This window comes from Diabrotica undecimpunctata, chromosome 11, assembly GCF_040954645.1.
Source record: "Diabrotica undecimpunctata isolate CICGRU chromosome 11, icDiaUnde3, whole genome shotgun sequence".
Taxonomy (NCBI): Eukaryota; Metazoa; Arthropoda; class Insecta; order Coleoptera; family Chrysomelidae; genus Diabrotica; species Diabrotica undecimpunctata.
This window is the reverse complement of record NC_092813.1, coordinates 12,236,576-12,255,477: the sequence shown is the minus strand read 5'-3', so window position 1 is coordinate 12,255,477 and position 18,902 is coordinate 12,236,576. Positions and strand designations below refer to the sequence as shown.

General features: G+C 34.6%; 1 protein-coding gene across 1 annotated transcript; it reads right to left on the bottom strand.

Annotated features, from left to right (window-relative positions):
* Positions 1-4,187: 4,187 nt before the first annotated feature.
* Positions 4,188-7,624, bottom strand: LOC140452681 (uncharacterized). Its single transcript, XM_072546998.1, has 2 exons — positions 7,617-7,624; positions 4,188-4,680 (listed from the first exon to the last, which is right to left on the bottom strand). The coding sequence occupies exons 1-2, from the start codon at positions 7,622-7,624 to the stop codon at positions 4,188-4,190; spliced, it is 501 nt and encodes a 166-aa protein (XP_072403099.1).
* Positions 7,625-18,902: the final 11,278 nt, after the last annotated feature.

Genomic DNA, 18,902 nt, shown 5'->3' with positions numbered 1-18,902 from the left:
TTTCAATTATGGTATCTAGTTTTGATTCATGCTTATTCCGTGGTGAGTTTGTTGAGAGCTTTCTATTCTTCGTATGCTCTCCTCTTTCTTCATCTTTGATGTCATCCTCCCTCATTTTTCTTTTTAGTCCGTCGTCCGTTACTAAGCTAGCGCTCTCCCAATCTTTTCCTTTCTTCAAAAACTTTTTCATTATTCGGCGCCAAGCTCTATCTTCCACCTCAACGGTCCAGAGAAAACAGTGTCTACCGTTTATTTATTACAACCAGCTAAAATATTGTCGCCTGGGATATTTTGCTCACAGTGGCAACGTCGCATAAAAATTGGTGAAGACTTCAGTGAATGTTTTGCTTTTTATCGTGCTTATCAGTTAACCTCTTCGGTGTATTTTGGTTAATTGCTTATAATTATTTCACTGACTCACCTTTTAGAAGTCCACTTTTTATACTGCTGATTAGTTTTTAACTTTGTTTTGCACTCTAACTAATTTTGATTGTTTATTTCTCGTTGTAACTTTCGATAAATCAGGTTAATTACAGCCGAAACAACAAACGTATTTATCTAATCGCTACCACGTTGCCAAAGTAATGATACACAATTAAATTCAGTAATTTCATAGGAAGAAAAGCTGTTTTTGAGCTACCCCTAAAGTTAGGTGGCCTAACCACAACCAAGAAAATCAAAGGACTCTCCTTTACCCAGGACATCCAAAGTAACGATCAGTACAAACCTCCCCATTCGTAAGTCATACGATACGGAGAAGTGGTCGCACTGTTCAATGGAAAACATATGTTTCTAGGGGATGGGTTGTACGCGCGCGCGTGTGTGTATGTGGCAAACTGAAAGTACGGAGAAAGTATATAGGAGAGTTCGTTGATGATCAAAGAGGAGAAGCGAACAAAAAAGATAAGAAATACGAATTAGAACCAGACATAACAAAATGTTAAGTATAGCACACTTAAAGAAATAAAAACTAGTAAAGCCATTTTCCAAGCAGATATTTAAAGACGGTGGAGAGCAAATCGTCAAATTGGTGCAAAAAGTAGTTTATACAATTTGGTCTGGGAAGCAAATGCCTTAAAATTATTGTAGCTTAAGCTTAATATGCTCTTTACATAAAAATGAGAACCAACTAAAATGTAATAATTACCGTGGAATAATTCTCCTGGACCCACCATAAAAGATATTTTTAAACTTCTTGCATGAGAAATTAAAGCCTTGTACGGAATTTCTATCAGCAGTAAATATTCAGAACGACTCGTCAACCCCATTAGATAAAGTTGACGAAATATATTGAAAGTTTAGACAAGGATACGTGCTGGCGTGTCAGATGTTTAAAATAGCCTTAGAAAAAGTCTTACCAGAAACTAATGTAGATAGCGGGGGGACTATATTTTAATAGATCAGTTCAAATTCTAGCATATGCTGACGACGTGGACATTATAACAAGAACCAGACTGAGAACCACAAAAATCCTAATAGAACTAGTAGCAGCAACAGAACGAATGGGATTACATATAAATCAAAATAAAACCAAATCCATTCTATCTAACACAAAACTCGAGAGAGTCAATAACTAAAACTTCTAAGCGGTCAATGAGTGCTTATATCTATGGACATCGGTTAACTCCAATAATAACAGATTAGGAGAAATAAAAAGCTTAACCGTCTGCAGTAGGTAGGGCATGTAGATTAGCATTAGGTACCTGCACAGCCGGTGGGAATAAGAAGACGAAGCAAACCAAAGCTAAGGTGAATAGACAAGGTAACACAGAATGCTAAGAAGATCGTTGTTGCCAATTGGAAAATCCAAGCAAGAAACAAAGCAGAATAAAGCAGAAATCTTGAGAATGAACAAAGAAGAGCTGTAGTACAGTGATGATAATGATAAAAGCCATTGTTCCAAGTAACTTTTAAGCAAAGTTGCTTCATATATATATTTTTGTCGATAAACATGCATATGACTCAATAAACAGGGCACATTTATACAAAATATTAATTGAATTTGAAATACCGTCCAAACTTGTTAGGCTCATCCGAATGACGATGACGGAGACAGTGGCTCAGGTACAGATACAAGGTGAGATGATATATCCATTTCAAATAACACAAGGAATAAAATGGGGTGATGGGCTGGCACCAACAGCGTTTTATTTAGTACTGGAATATGTAATTAGAAAAACGGCAGAAGGTAGAAATAACACACTTATCAATAAATCAGTTCAACTGGTAGCATATGGAGATGGCAACAGTAAAAAATATGTATACGAAACTTTAGTTACTTGCTAAATAAATAGGCATATCAGTAAACATATAAAGGCTTAAATCCTAGCACAAAGTCAATCGTAGAGAGCAACACGACCCTAAGAGTAAACATCACAGAGGACAACATTGACGACGCAAAGCTTAGCAGAAAAATCATCGTTAGCCAATATGGCATACTTTGCTATGACCCAGATATTTAAATCACGTGACGTACATCGAAGGACTAAAATACGAATGTACAAGACCATAATCCGACCGATATTCAGATAAAACAGACTTCCAATAAAAACTGTTGAATGTAAGAATCAGGGGAAGAGACCGAATGCAAGACCAAGAATGCGATGGAAGAATTATGTAGATGAGTACGCAAAAAATCTTCTTGGTAGTCGGTCTAGAGGAGAATGGCTACAGACTGTAATGATTAAAGGTGAGCACCAAGTTCACAGAATGGAGACCAAGAACTCGTTTGAGAGTGTGTCAAGCACTTTAACTGTCCCAGTAGTGTGTTCGTACAGTTCAAATTTGACTCTGTACAATACTTTGCGCTAGTCTATAAAACAAATGTCTTCTTCTTCTTCCTCCTGTTCTGCTTGTTTATTGGTGGAATAATACCTCTATAGAAGGATGTCACTCCATCTTTTGCGCAGTCGTTCAATACTTCTTCTGCCGATTGGTAACTTATCTCTTGCTATTTTGACGACACGGGCCTCCTTCATTCTGCTTATGTGGTTATTCCATTCTTTTTTCTATTTTGGGTCCATTCATTTATACACTGTATGTTACATTGTCTTCTAATGCCTTTACTTCTCTTTCGCTTTCTCAGCGTATTTCCTGTAATTCTTCTTAGTACTCTCATCTCTGCAGTTTCCAGTAGCCTTTGCGTTGTGGCTGTGTCGGGTCGTGTTTCTAAAGCATATGTCATTATTGATCTTACACTGGCTTTATAAATTCTTGACTTCACTCAGTGTTAATATCTCTGTTTCGCCATATAGTATTATTAAGGCATTCTGCCAGCCAATTTTCTTTTTGTACTTGATCTCTCACTTCTTTGTACAGGTCTTCATAGCCATAAAGTGTAATTTTCAGGTATTTTATTTCCATTACTTGTTCAACACTGATGCCACCAATTTCTATTTTACATCTAGTTGATTCTTTGCTGACTACTATTGTTTTAGATTTCTGAGATGAGATTGTCATATTAAATTATTTTGCTCTTATGTTAAATCTGTGGACCAGTCTTTGCAGACTTTCTTCATCTTGGGCTATTAATATTGCGTCGTCTGCGTAACAGAGTATTTTTATTTATTTTTTTCCCATTCTGTATCCTCTTCCTTAGTTAACACTTTTGATGATTTCATACATGATCAAATTGAAGAGCGTAGGACTCAATGAATCCCCTTGTCTTATTCCGCTAACTATTTCTATAGGCTCTGTAAGTTGTTCATCTATTCTGATTTTCATTTTGTTGTTTTGGTAGATTTTTTCGATAGTTTTTATAATATTTAGGGGAACTCCATTATACAGAAGATGGATTACATCTTTGAGTCTTACTCTGTCAAACGCTTTCTTTAGGTCAATCAGATACAGAAATGCTGGTCTATTATACTCTAGTGATTTCTCATTAATTTGCTTTATAACGAATATTAAATCCGTACACGATTTTTAACTACGAAAACCCTGTTGTTCATCTGATAAACTTATCCTCTAATTAATTTATTAGCACTTGTAAAATTTTAGTTGAAAGTTTTAGCGTAGTATTTAAGAAGTTTATACCACTGTAGTTTTCTAGTTGTTTTTTTATCTTGTATAAAACAAATGTATAGTGGGATATTAAATTCCATAGATTTTTCTATTATTTGTCTTATGTTCAGAAGATGTTCTCGAGTAAATTTGATAAATCCAGTTTGCTCTTGGGGTATTTCTCGTTATAGGAACGTTTTTAGTCTCTCATTGATTATATGTAGCATTATTTGGCAGGCATGTGAGATAAGAGAGATGGTTCTATAGTTATCGCATTTATGGAAGCTGCATTTTTTATGATTTGTCGTTATTGTAGATTTTGTTCCGGTTTCTTCTGTAGCTTTAAGCATTTCTACTGTTATCATATCTGGACCTGGTGCTTTGTCATTCTTAAGTTTACTGATCGCCAGTATTATTTCATTCTCGAGTACGTTAGGTTCTTCTTCGATTTCTTCAGGAATTTGGTAAACAACTTCCTGGAATTCATCATCTTTATATAGATCCCGGCAATATAATTTCTCTGCTATATTTTCTCTGTTGGTTTTTAGAGTTCCTGTGTGGTCTTTAACGTCCCAAGCTCTGGCTTTAATGTCTCTTGTTATGTGTCGTATTTTTCTAGATAGATCTCTTGGCTGATTGTTTTGATTGTTCAAATCACCATATTTTAAAAATTTAGCACTGAAAACATTTTGTACAGATGTAAACAATCCTTACTGCGAATATCTTTCCCACTCAACTAGATACACTATACACTAGACAAAGTCTTATAAAAATGTATAGCTTACGATAACCATAGACGTCAAGTTTAATATGAACTTACTTAAAAATCAAAAAGTTAAAGACAGAATACCATAAAAACATTTTAACCGACAAATTTCTCAAATTTCGAACGCAAATTTTAATAAAAATTCTACTACAACCAACAATAGGAAGAATAAGTTCAACTTAATACTTGTATCTCCTCCAACAAAACACTACAAAAACCCGACCAATAAGTACCAAAACTCAAATCAACCTTAAACATCACAAAAAACACTAAAAAACAATACGAACAGAAGCACAACAACGTTGAATCAGAGAACTGCCCTTAACCCCTTGAAAATTATCACGAAACACAATACTATAATCCCCAAGAGACAGAATACTATGATGAAATTGACAATACCCAAGAGTTTCCCTAAGAAGAAAATTTTCGCAACACCTCATTACAAGAACAATCTCCACACCAACTGATTAATATTAAAATCCATTTAAGACACCCATTTTTTATACTTATTACCTAAAAGTCGACCAAAAATTCTCACCGATACAAGGGAATCTGATACAATCATTCCATCCAAAACTTCAAACTTATTTAACCCCCAACATATTTATAAAAAATACTTTAAGCGCTTACATCAATGAAAAAAGACCAAATATTTAGATAAAATCAAAATTCCCCTACTTAAAGAATTAAATATAGCTGATTTCACCAATATGAACACCGTTGACTGGAGTTAAGACATTGTATTAGACCATATTATGTACTACTTTAAACCAACCTAATGCACAAAAACTTACCATAGTATCAAAAGATGATCCACTACACATAATTGCAGAAATTCCTGGTCAAATTCAGTTGTTTGGTAGAGGATCCATGGACCGAGGCGACGCAGAATAGATCAACAACACTGCTTATATTCCTCTTCAGTCTTTCAGTATTCCTCTGTATACTGAAACAAATCTTAATATTATTCTTTGTCAATCTCCAAGAAATCATCTTTGCGATAGAAGCAATTAAATAGATGAGTGACAAACAGCTCTGAAATATTAATAGTAAAAACCGATAATTAACAAGTTAAAATTATTACTAAAGTAATTATAGTGATTGTTTAAGTGCAGGAAATCATACGTGAGTAAAGAAAACTTTGATTTTGTTTGATTGCATGATAATAAACTGAATAAATTATTGTCCTAAATAACCTAACAATTTGGTTAAAATAAAAAGAGCAATTATCAAAATCTGGTTGCTATAGTATATTTGAAGAATAAGCTGGAGTAAATTCTCAGAATACTAATCTTCGCACTTCGAAATACATAGGCGTGCACATCTTCTAACTAAAACGTAATCTTAAAAGAAAAGTTTGCGTTAAATTTATTTGAATATTTAGAACAAAGTAATTAATCCAATCCAATACTGGTTTAAAATAAAAAGATACACATAAAATGAATAAAAAGTCTATTATTTGTGAAACATACAGTTAATATAAAATAATAAAATACAATAAATTATACTGGAACGTAAAATACATACACAAAAACTGTAAGTTTTTATATATTTCTATTAATAAATAATAATATTCTTAATACTAATAATATTGGAAATAAGAATGAAAATTATATTGGCAATAAAAAATAAATGAAAAATAAATAATGAAGTTGTCGGCAATTAGTTCAAATGTAAAATAAACTGAGCTACAGTTTAAAGTTAAGCTTCTTCATATTCTGTTTTAGACAAAGTGTTATCCGATCCGGGATGAATTATTATAGGTTTTATACTGCTATCTATTATATGATCAAGCTCCCACATATTTTTCTCAATATCCATATCGTGAATAATACATTTTTGCCAATGTTCAGTCATTACTTTGGATATTGATTTATAAAAAAGAATAGTAACATCTGACAATTTAAAAGTTATATTATTTCGAGCAACGGTACTTTTAACTTCGGCCCATACTAATTCAATCGGATTTAGTTCGCAATGATACGGTGGTAGGCGAAGTATTTCAATTTCTCGTTTTTTGGCTATTTCCTCAATGACATATTTTTTATAATTTTGTTTATTAATTTTAGCAAGCTCTAATAATTCTACTTTTGTCATTGTATCGTCAAAAATGTTCTTAGAAGTTAACCACATTGCAATTTCATCTTTCCTCCATTGAGTAGTTGGTAAACGTTCAACTAATCTAGAGTAATAACTTGCATTTTCCATCACAATAACTGAATTTTTAGGTATGAATTCAATCATCTGTTCGAAATATTGTTCAAACACGTCTCCGTTCATCTCTTCGTCATAATCACAGGTCTTTTTTGATTCAAACAAAAGTAAACCCTCCTTAAGAAATCCATTCATACTACCTATATGGGTAACAATTAATCGTCGACCTTTACCTATTAGTTCCTTGAAAACAGGTGAATATTCTTCCAGAAATGCTTGTCGATATGTTTTTATAGTTTTGTCTTTCCAAACTCTTCCTACAGTATGCCCTTCATTAACCCACGTTCCATCTAAATAATAAATGTTCTTATTTTCTGTCCTCATTTTTTTTTATTTTTCTGAGGTAGTCTCGTCTCCAACACACAATTTCTTCGGAATTGATAAGCATTGACTGTCTGTCCGCTTTTTCATACTTAAAGTTTAACTCATGCAAAACTTTCCAAAGTTTGTCTCTACTTATTGTGGGTAAATCGGGATCGTCGGTAATGGCTTGTAAAACTTTATCTAAAGTTGGTATTTGTTTGTTAAAAAAAAAATGAGTTGACCTTCCTACGAATTGTATTTTTGAAAAATTCATCCACATTCACTTTCGACAATTTTGGTCTTCCTGGTCTCGGTTTGGGTGACATTATACCAGCTCATTTTTCCTCTTTTAAAATGTTATATACAGTTGATTTTGAATATCCCATTACTTTAGACGAAATTTCAACTATACTATCAACAGTATTGGAAGGATTATGTTGCTTAAAATAATTGTAGACGTTAAGGATAACACTCTTTTCGTTAAGCGATAAATGATTCGACTTTAATTTTTTAACTGGTGTATAATCACACGTTAATTCCATATTCTATAAACTCACTATTCACTCTTGCAAAAAACAACTGTGTCAGATCTCTTCACTCGCTTATAATCGACTAAGCAAAAATTTTTTGATATTAATGAATGACTATTTAAAGACCATTAACCATTTTATTAATTATTGTTTTCCAAACAAAATCGAGATTTATACTATTTAAGATAGCGTTCACATTTATCAGAAACCATCTTTCGCTAATTGACTTTTTCTATCTAAACTATCAAAAGACCATTAACTAAATACCTATGTATTTTAAGAGTTTCTTTATTGCTTGTTATTTAATGGGTCATTATCATAACGACAAAAATAACCATAAGTAACGTTACTAAAATAAACAGATTTATATAAATATAATATGCTTTGAAAATGGTTTAAATATCTAACAAACCGAAACAAATAATGTAATACCCTTAAAGTACGTCTATGACCAGCTGAAAAAACCCTAGCCTATACAGTTCTAACAATAGCAGGTATTTAAATTTTACGATAGTCCATGTGACATGGAAAAATTTCTATCTAAATAGTCAAACCCAACGTAAAATAAGCTAAAATATTGACGTTGTACGAAAAGCACACGTACTAAAATATGCTTAACAATTTAGTTTTTTTTTCTGAGAATCTACTCCAGCTTATTCTTCAAATATACTATAGTCAACTTTCAAATAAAACAGATCCGTACTCAGCCGAATTGATGAAACCGAAAAATCGAAAACGACCAAAATGAATAGTAATAACGGCAATGTTATTATTGAGACTGAGAACTCACCAAACACTAAAAAATACTCCACAGCATTGATTCACTCACCAACAACTTTTCCTAGCAAAGATCAGGCAATTATCTTTTCTGCAATAGAGGGCCTCAAATTACAAGATTATTTATTAGAACTGGGACCATTTGTAGATCCAAAAAACATAATTTTTTCATCCAGAATTTCAAACAACCGTGTTTGTGTATACTTATCAAGTAAATCAGCTGTAGACAAATTTTTAAAAGAACATAATTCTATTAAGATTAATAACACAGTAATACCAGTACGAAAGCTAGTTACCCCGTCACAAAGACTTGTTCTATCCAACGTAAGTCCCACAATTCCACATAATTTATTGGAAACCGAGTTAAAAATAATTGGATTACAGCTAATGTCACCCCTTACATTCTTACGAATTGGAGCAACCGATCCAGCGTATAGTCACATACTTAGTTTTCGAAGACAGGTGTACATATCTCCTCCAGAAGATAGTTTCCAAATTCCCGATACACTAGAAATTAATCATGATGACTTAAAATATCGCATATTTCTCACAACAGATTCATTATGCTATAAGTGCAAGCAACCAGGACATTTTGCATCTCAATGTGCCGGCCTTCAACTCCAAACTTCAACTTCTTCATATACTAGATCACAACAAGAAAGTTCCTCTCTAAACCATTCCTTAGACAGCAATAATGTAGGTGAGTTTATATCAAATACTACTAACCCTGAAATGATATGTGAACCAACACCAATTACTCCTACATTTAATGAGCCCAATCCTGACATACCCGCTTCTAATGAATTTCAAACAACTCCGATAACTAAACCTAAGACCTCCAAACGAAATTTATCTGAAATTGCAACATCTAGCCCAGAAGATACACCAGATATTACTAATTCCTCAGAACCAAAATCTTACTTTCCAACACCTGTTCCAAAAGTTCCAAAGAAAAAGTTGAAGTCGAAAGATAAACCCTCATTAGAATTTCCAGAATTGCCCCAAAAGATAACCAATTTTATTGACAATCACAATCCCAAGTTCCCACTCGATAGTCAACAATTCACTAATCTGTTAGAGAACACTCACGGTAGTAATGATGCATTAAGCATTGCTAAAGACTATACCCTACATATTCCATCTCTTATAGAAATGATAAATGAAATACATACCCAGGCTGAAGATCGAAATATGAAAATTAAATGTACTAGACTAAGTAAAAAATTAACCAAACAACTGCTCGAACATGTTGGCTCATCTAACGTAGACAGCGATATATCTCAAAACTAATTATTTAAATAAAAATAAATTCATGTATAATAATATTTTACAGTGGAACTTAAACAGTTTTTACACCCGCCTACCCTTATTTCAGGTCCTTATTAAGAAATATTCACCTGATATTATATGTCTTCAAGAAACTAATTTTAAAGGCAACAATGCGTATAACTTGAGGTCATATAATGTTTACTACCAAAATAGACAAACAAATCACGCTAGTGGCGGTGTTGCGATATATGCTAAAACCGATTTACAAGTAAACAGAATAACAATTAAAACAAACTTAGAAGCAATAGCAGTAACAGTAACAATAGGTACTAATCAAAAAATGAACATATGTAACGTTTATATTCCCCCGAGCCAAAATATCAAAGGAAATGAACTTTCCGACTTAATTATGCAAACTCCATCACCAAAATTAATTCTCGGGGACTTTAACAGCCATAATCTTCTATGGGGTTCCGGAAAAACAACTAAAAATGGAAAGGTATTAGCAAACGTAATTAATAGCATGAATTTAACAATAATGAACGACGGAGCTAAAACTCGTTTCGACGCAGCTACTGGAAATTTTTCAGCTATTGACTTGTCTATTTCTGACCCATCGACGTTACTAAGTCACACATGGCAAACCGTAGACGATTTATATGGAAGTGATCATTATCCAATAATAGTAACAAAAATTTCCAACCCCACAACAAAAACCAATCCTTTGCAAAAGTGGAAAATTAAGCAAGCCAACTGGAACATTTTTAAAACAAAAATTACTGAAGAAATACCGAATATCCCTATAATTGAAGAAGACATAAACTTAACTTTAAAATTTTTTAATAACTTAATCACTGAAGCGGCCACAATTGCAATGGGAAAAACAAAGTATATAACAAAAAACAAAGTTGTTCCTTGGTGGAATGAAGAGTGTAAATTGGCAATAAAACAAAGTAAAAAAGCTTTAAATACTTTCAAAAGACATAAAACCAATGAGAACTTAATAGAGCTAAAGAAAAAAAGGGCATATGCAAAATTAATTACTACCAGATCTAAAAAAGAGTCCTGGAAAAAATACGTTCAAAGTATTAACAGGAATACAAACATGTCATCAGCATGGAAAAAAGTTAAGAAGATTTCTGGCGTCAGTACACAAAATGGAATAAAATACCTAGAACGAAATGGAAACATAATTAATGAAAACAAGAAAATTGTAGAAGAATTAGCTGAAACATACAGACAAGAATCTACAAATGAAAATTACAGCAATACTTTTTTACGATATCGGGAAGAAGAAGAAGCAAATCCAATAGAAATTATAGCCAATAACGATGATATAAATACTCCAATTAATAAAACAGAACTATTAGAAACAATCCAAATGTTAAAAGACACATCACCAGGTCCAGATGACATACCCGCAATATTCTTAAAACAGTTACCTAACGAAGCTTTAGACTTTCTATTGAATCTTTTTAATACAATCTGGTTTAAACATAAATTTCCTGACTTATGGAGACAAGCTATTGTCATCCCTATACTAAAACCTAACAAACCGGCTACAGCGGCAGAATCATATAGGCCAATATCACTTACATGTTCTACTTGCAAACTGCTAGAGAAAATAATAAATAATAGACTTATGTGGCATTTGGAACATCACAATTTACTTATACCGGAACAAGCTGGATTTCGTCCTTTGAGATCTACTATAGATAATGTTTTACATTTAGAAAGTCAAATTAATGAAGCCTTCTGTAACAAACAGAAATGCATAGCTGTTTACTTTGACATCCACAAAGCATTTGACTTAGCATGGCGACACAGAATATTAACAAAGCTGCAGACTTGGGGAATTCAAGGAAACATGTTGGCATTTTTGAATAACTTTCTACATGAACGCAAATTTTCTGTACGTAGTAATGGAGAAATTTCTAGTATTAAGTCTCAAGACAATGGAACACCACAAGGATCTGTAATTAGCCCTACACTTTTTTTAATTGCAATGAATGATGTTATAAAAAATCTCAAGAGACCTGCACAGGCTAGATTATATGCTGATGATATGATAATGTTTATCAAAGGAAAAAATATTAACTCGATGGTCAAACTTTTACAAGAAGAACTAAATAAAATTGAAGGGTGGTCTAATAGGAGTGGATTCTATTTTTCAGCTGACAAGACACAATATATTATTTTTCCAAAAAGCCTATTCATACTAACATACCTGCCTTAAAATTCGGCACAAAGTTTTTAAAACGAAGTACAAAGATAAAATATTTAGGCATAACATTCGACGAAACTTTAAGTTGGAAACCACATATTAAACAATTGGCGATATCATGTCAAAATGGTATAAATCTTCTTAAATGTTTAGCCAACACACAATGGGGTGCTGACGGAGATACATTATTACTGTTGTATAGAAGCCTAATTCGATCAAAATTGGATTACGGATGCATTGCATATTCTTCAGCGTCGAAGACAAATTTAAAAATCTTAGACATTATACACAACAATGCATTACGCATAATCTCTGGAGCTTATAGAACAACTCCTGTTGCAAGTCTCGAGTGGGAACTTGGAGAGCCATCATTACATGAACGACGTAAATTACTTAGTCTATCTTACGCTTCAAAACAATCATCACTACAACCTGACAACCATTTTCTTACTCAGCCATCGTTATCAAATATCAATATAAGAACACATTTACCATTTCAATTAAGGATCAAAAACATTTTAAACTCTATTGAAATTTTTAACTTTCCCTCAACACATTCAGCAAACGTAAACACGCCACCTCCTTGGTTAATACCTTTGCCTACTTTAAATTTAGAACTATCATCATATCATAAATCTGAAACTAATCCACAAATATTTATAAGCAATTATAATACAATACTTTCTTCTTTCCCTGAATATACCCAAGTTTACACAGATGCATCTAAAACAACTTCTGGTGTAGGATCATCATTTGTTATAAGAGACATAATAAAAAGTTTCAAATTGCCCACAGAATCCACTGTAATAACTGGAGAATTGTATGCAATATACAGAGCTCTAATTCACATACAAACAGTCAAACCAGATAAATTCCTTATTATTACTGACTCAATCAATTCCCTTCATATACTGTCAAAAATGTACACTTGCAACCCGATAGCTAAATTAATTAAAAACAAGATGCAGCAGCTGGAAAACAAAACATTAGTCTTCGTGTGGGTACCATCACATATAGGCATTAAAGGAAACGAACTAGCTGATAAAAATGCTCGGGAGATAGCAAATTCCCCAAATATCAGACCGATAATAAAACCATTAGCAAAAGATCTCAATCCGTACTTTAAACAAAAGCTGATATGTAATTGGACTAAATGTTGGGAAGAAAAATCCTCAAAGTTAAAAGAAATTAAACCAAATTTTGGACGATGGACTAACAACGCCCCTAGCCGTTTCCTTCAGGTTGTATTAACCAGGCTCCGATTAGGACACAGCAAACTCACCCATGAATATCTCATGAAGAAGGAACCTCAACCAAAATGTACGAGTTGTGACGTGCCGTTAACAGTGAAACACGTATTAACGGAGTGTCCCAAATATAGTACTGAAAGACTAACTAATAAAATCCCATCAGTTATAAGGGACATTTTTAGTGAGTGTACCAGTGAAAATATTGTGAAATTTTTAAGAGACTGTAACATATTGAACCACATATAAGTATGTTATTTATTTGTTATTTGTAATCATTATTGTTTGTATTAAATTCATCCGCTAATAACCAATATGGTTGATGCGGCTGCCTTTAAATAAAAAAAAAAAATTAAATAGATTTTCTGTTATCAAATATATTTCTCTGATTCTAAAGGATAAAATGTCAATTTTAAATAGCTATGTTAGATATGGAAAGAATATTATGAGAAAAAATTTGATACCGAACTAATAAAGGAAGACAATGTAATAAATGAAGGCAAAGAAAATATAGAGCTAGAGCAAATAAGTAGAGAAAAAGTAATGGAAGGACTATCAAATATAAAAATAGGCAAGGTAGGTGGAAATGATGAAATTGAACCAGAAATGGTAAAATAAAAGGGAGAACAAGAAATAAACTAGCTATGGAAAATATATAAAGAAAAATGGAAAAAACTAACAATCCCTAAAGACTGATAGAACACGATCATCGCGTCAATACATAAAAAAGGAGAATATGTAAAGGATAAAATGTCAATTTTAAATAGCTATGTTAGCTATGGAAAGAATATTATGAGAAAAAATTTGATACCGAACTAATAAAGGAAGATGTTAAGTTCCTCCACATATATTCTCAGTTTTTATTAATAATTTTTATTATTTTATTTTTATATTTTAATTCTTTACTTAACGTGTGTGTATGTCTTGTCATCGTAAATTAATACGGACCTGTACAGTCCTTCCTAGTCTTAAGGGAGCAAGCTACGGGACGACACGCATTTTCAATCTGAGTTTAGATATAGTCCTGTATAAATCGGGGCCGTTTAACACTCCAGTATTTTGTGTAGCCTTGACCACGCGACCCTTTTGAGAAGATTTCTGTTCCCGAACCAGCCCAGTGCACTGAGGAAGAAGAAGAAGTATACATCAAGATCACAGGTACCGTAATTTGATTGTATACACACATAGTATTTATATTAATTGATAAATTTACATATAACTTATTTTCATATTAAAATTAAGCCAGCACCTAAATAAACAATTATGAGTGAGTGCTTCTCTTATAGAACTTAACACATTCATTTGGTCCTTCAGATCCGCAATAAAATTAGTTTAAAGTAATTTATTCAATTAAAAACGTGATCAAATTATATAAAATTTTAAAAATATACTGCATAGCTTCTCTCAAAATTCGTTTAAAATCATTGAAAAAATTCCACTAGCGGTACACATCTGGCAACGGATGCGATAATCCCAAGCAAGGTCTCTACCTGATCTATTGTTAAATCGAAGTACAGCCGTTGAAACTTTCCAAAAACACGTTCAATTTCTGTTACAATCTACAATTTAGAATTCTTTAAATACAAGGGGTTTATATGATTATATATTTATTTTATATAACTTAGGAAATTAAAAAAACGCAATATTAATTGAACACTGGTTTTAAAAATATTTTATGTGTATATTTCTAGTTACAATTAAATAAATATATTTTGGATTTTGTTTAAATAATACTTGGAGTGTTTTTTTGTTTGCTCGATTATACATACTCATATATAATAAATATTTATTCTTACTGATACTTATTTAGTTTCATAACTTTAAAAGTATTACATATACGAGTGCATACTAAATTTATTGAGATTGTTATGATTTTATTTCAATGTCTATTTAATTTATAATGTCTTACTAATTTATTATATTGTTCCTACTTTAATTTATTAAAAGGCACGATAATTTATATAAGTTTATTTATCACTACATATACAATAATTTATTAGTAGGCGAGCGTAACACAATATCCGAGCGCGAATCTTCTTTATTAACTGTCCCTCCATAACCAAAATTCCTCTATAAATATAAAGTCCTGTTATTCGAGAATGAAAACAGTTGTTTCTCGAAACACATCGAACCTAGACCGCTGTTTTGCTGAAAGGCCTTCTAGACAGAGCGGCGAATTGTTCTCAGAACCGGTATGGTTAAAACGGCTTGTCTCCAGAAGGGTCGACTTGTTGTTTTTATTTAAAAGGGGGACCCATCGTGTGTCAGGTAGGCATTACCTAAAAAATACGTGAATGAATGAAAATAGTAATAAATATATTTACGGTTTTGGGTCAGAATTTATCGTAACATTGCCCCCCTCTTAAAAGATTGTTCCTCCTGGAACCTTGTCGGGACTGGAACCGGAACGGTATGCTGGTATCGGCAACTGGACCCTCTTTTACAACTTCCAGTTGTATAAAAATGACAAGGGGCGGTTTTCTCTCCGCACCAGTAACTATGCGGATTGCAACAGACTAACACCTGGACTTCGGTGTCTTTAAAGATCTCTTCCACCATATTTCGGATAACCCTCCAATCTAATTGGCGGCACTCCAACTTTGGCATGGCTAACTTTTGCACGTCGGACTCTAGTACGTGCTCTCTCAATTGAAGTAAGGCTTCCCATACATCTCGGTAGGTAGGTTGGTCACGGGCAGTGTCTTTTGTCACCAGGTAGAAAAGGTAACGTGATGCATCTTGGAGCTTCAAGGTTTTACCGGGAGCTGGCACTTGGCATTGAAGTTCTGCAACTCGACCAAACTTCCTTCGAAAGACGGATGCCAACCCTGGTGCGTCTTTGATACTGGCCGGGATGGTAAGGGCCAGCGAGTAGTCATCGGGGAGCGCGAGTAGATCTTGCTTTTCTTCAGTGGTAACACCATGTCTCGCTTTACCGGTACCTCCATAGGCACCCATGAATTCCTCAAACGTGAGGTCAGACACATCTTGGACTTGGTTTACTTCCACTTCTTCATCTACGTCGTGGTCACCTTCGAAAGACGCCAGCCGGTTATGGTGTACTATCATCGGCTTTCCCCTCGGAATCTTGCTTATTCGATAGATGACATCGTTGATTTTCTCCATGACGAGGTATGGACCTTCCCAAAACTGCTGCAATTTGGGAGAACAACCTTTTCGCTTCTTGGGATTATACAGCCAGACTTTGTCGTTCTTCTTAAAGCAACCCTTTTCGGCTTGTGTATCGTACCGTTTCTTCATTCGGTCGCTAGCGATCTGAAGGTGGGAACGGACCAACTCATGTACATCGTCCATTCTTTTTCGTAATTCGATCACATAATCTTCACCCGCTACATCTTCTCCAGGTCGACACCCAAACTCTAGATCACAAGGTAGTCGCATTTCGCGTCCGAATAGGACTTTGGCTGGTGTCTGGCCTGTTGATTCGTTAACAGCAGATCTGTAGGCCATTGTGAAGAACGGAAGGTATTGGTCCCAGTCTCGCTGATGATCGGACACCATCTTTGTCAAATACTTGCCAACTGTCCTATTCATTCGTTCTACCATACCATCCGATTGCGGATGATACGCGGTAGTTCTTGTTTTCTTCATGCCTAGTCTATCACATATTCCTTGGAATAGATCGCTTTCGAAGTTCCTGCCTTGGTCACTATGGATCTCCAAAGGCACTCCAAATCGGCTGATATATTCTTGGATCAACTTATCTGCAACGGTGGCGGCCTTCTGGTCTGGAAGTGCGTAAATCTCGACCCACTTAGTGAAGTAATCCATTACTACCAACATGTACTTGCCCCCATTTTCACTTTCTGGAAATGGCCCTGCAATATCCAAAGCTATTATTTCAAACGGGCTTCCAACATTATATTGTCTCATAGGAGCTCTCCTTTTCCGGTGAGGCCCGTTACTCGTAGCACAAATAGTACATTTCTTACACCAGTCTTTTATGTCGTCGGAACTGTTCATCCAATAAAACCGTTCCCGAATTCGCTGAAGGGTTTTCCTTACACCAAAATGCCCTCCCGATGGACTGTCGTGTAACTGACGAAGTACTTCGGCTATTCTGCTCTTTGGGATCACTAACTGTCTTCTTTTCTCTGAACCGTCATCATTTTCCAGGACTCGTTTGAGCAAGCCATCTTCGATGATAAATGAGTCCCACTGTGCCCAATACGTCTTAACTACTGAGCATAGGTTTGATATTTCCTGCCAAGGTGGTCGACGGTTTTCCTCTTTCCATTTTCGGATTTTCTGAATAACTGTATCTCTCTCTTGTTCTGCCCTTATCTTAGTAGGCGTCCAGTCGTCGTTGACAATCGTTGTTCTTAGCACTGCTGCTTCCTTGGATTCCGTTTTGTTGCAGTGGGAACACTCTGCTGGGCATGGCCTTCTGGAAAGAGAATCAGCGTTTCTGTGGCTAACTCCGGCCCGGTGCTCAATCTTAAAATCGTATTCTTGGAGTCGTTCGATCCACCTGGCTATCTGACCCTCTGGATTCTTAAACTGCATCAACCACTTAAGGGCGGCATGGTCGGTTCGGATTAGAAACTTTCTGCCATAGAGGTATTGGTAGAAGTGCTCTACTGATTTAACTACTGCTAGAAGTTCTCTTCTCGTGACGCAATAATTCCGCTCAGGTTTTGAAAGGACTTTACTAAAATATCCGAGGACTCGTTCCTGTCCTCCTTGAATTTGAGACAGCACTCCTCCAATTCCCACGTTACTTGCATCCGTATCTAAGATGAACTCTCCTTCTGGCAGTGGATACCCCAAAATTGGTGCTGTTATTAAATGCTTTTTCAACGTTTCAAAGGCATTTTGGCAGTCTATATCCCAGCGGTATTCTCTTGCTTCCTCTGTAAGTCGCGTTAATGGCTTAGCGATATCTGCAAACTTCTTAATAAACCTCCGGTAGTAAGTACATAGTCCAAGAAAACTTCTCACTTGATGTTTGTCAGTTGGTTTTGGCCATTCCTTAATGGAATCGATTTTTCCCTTATCCACGGCCACTCCTTCTTTACTGACTATATGACCCAGATAATTGACTTTACCTTGAAATAGCTGGCACTTCTTGGGGTTTAGCATCAATTGGGCAGCTTTAAGTCGATTAAAAACGTTTTCTAAATTCCTCAAATGATCTTCGAATGTCTCCCCCAAGACGATTATGTCATCTAAATAAACCAGGCATGTTTTCCAAGATAACCCTCTCAACACATTTTCCATAAGCCTCTCAAATGTCGCAGGAGCATTACAAAGTCCAAATGGCATAACGTTGAATTGCCACAATCCAGATCCTGTGGTGAAGGCTGTCTTTTCTTTATCGACTGGGTCCATTTCTACCTGCCAGTATCCAGACTTCAAATCTAAAGTAGAAAACAATTTACTTCCAGCCAATGTGTCCAATGTGTCATCGATCCGAGGCAGAGGATAACTATCTTTCTTGGTAACGTTGTTCAGCAAACGGTAATCCACACAGAACCTCGTCGTTCCGTCTTTCTTCTTAACCAGGACCACCGGAGAGACCCATGGACTCGTAGAAGGTTCTATCACCC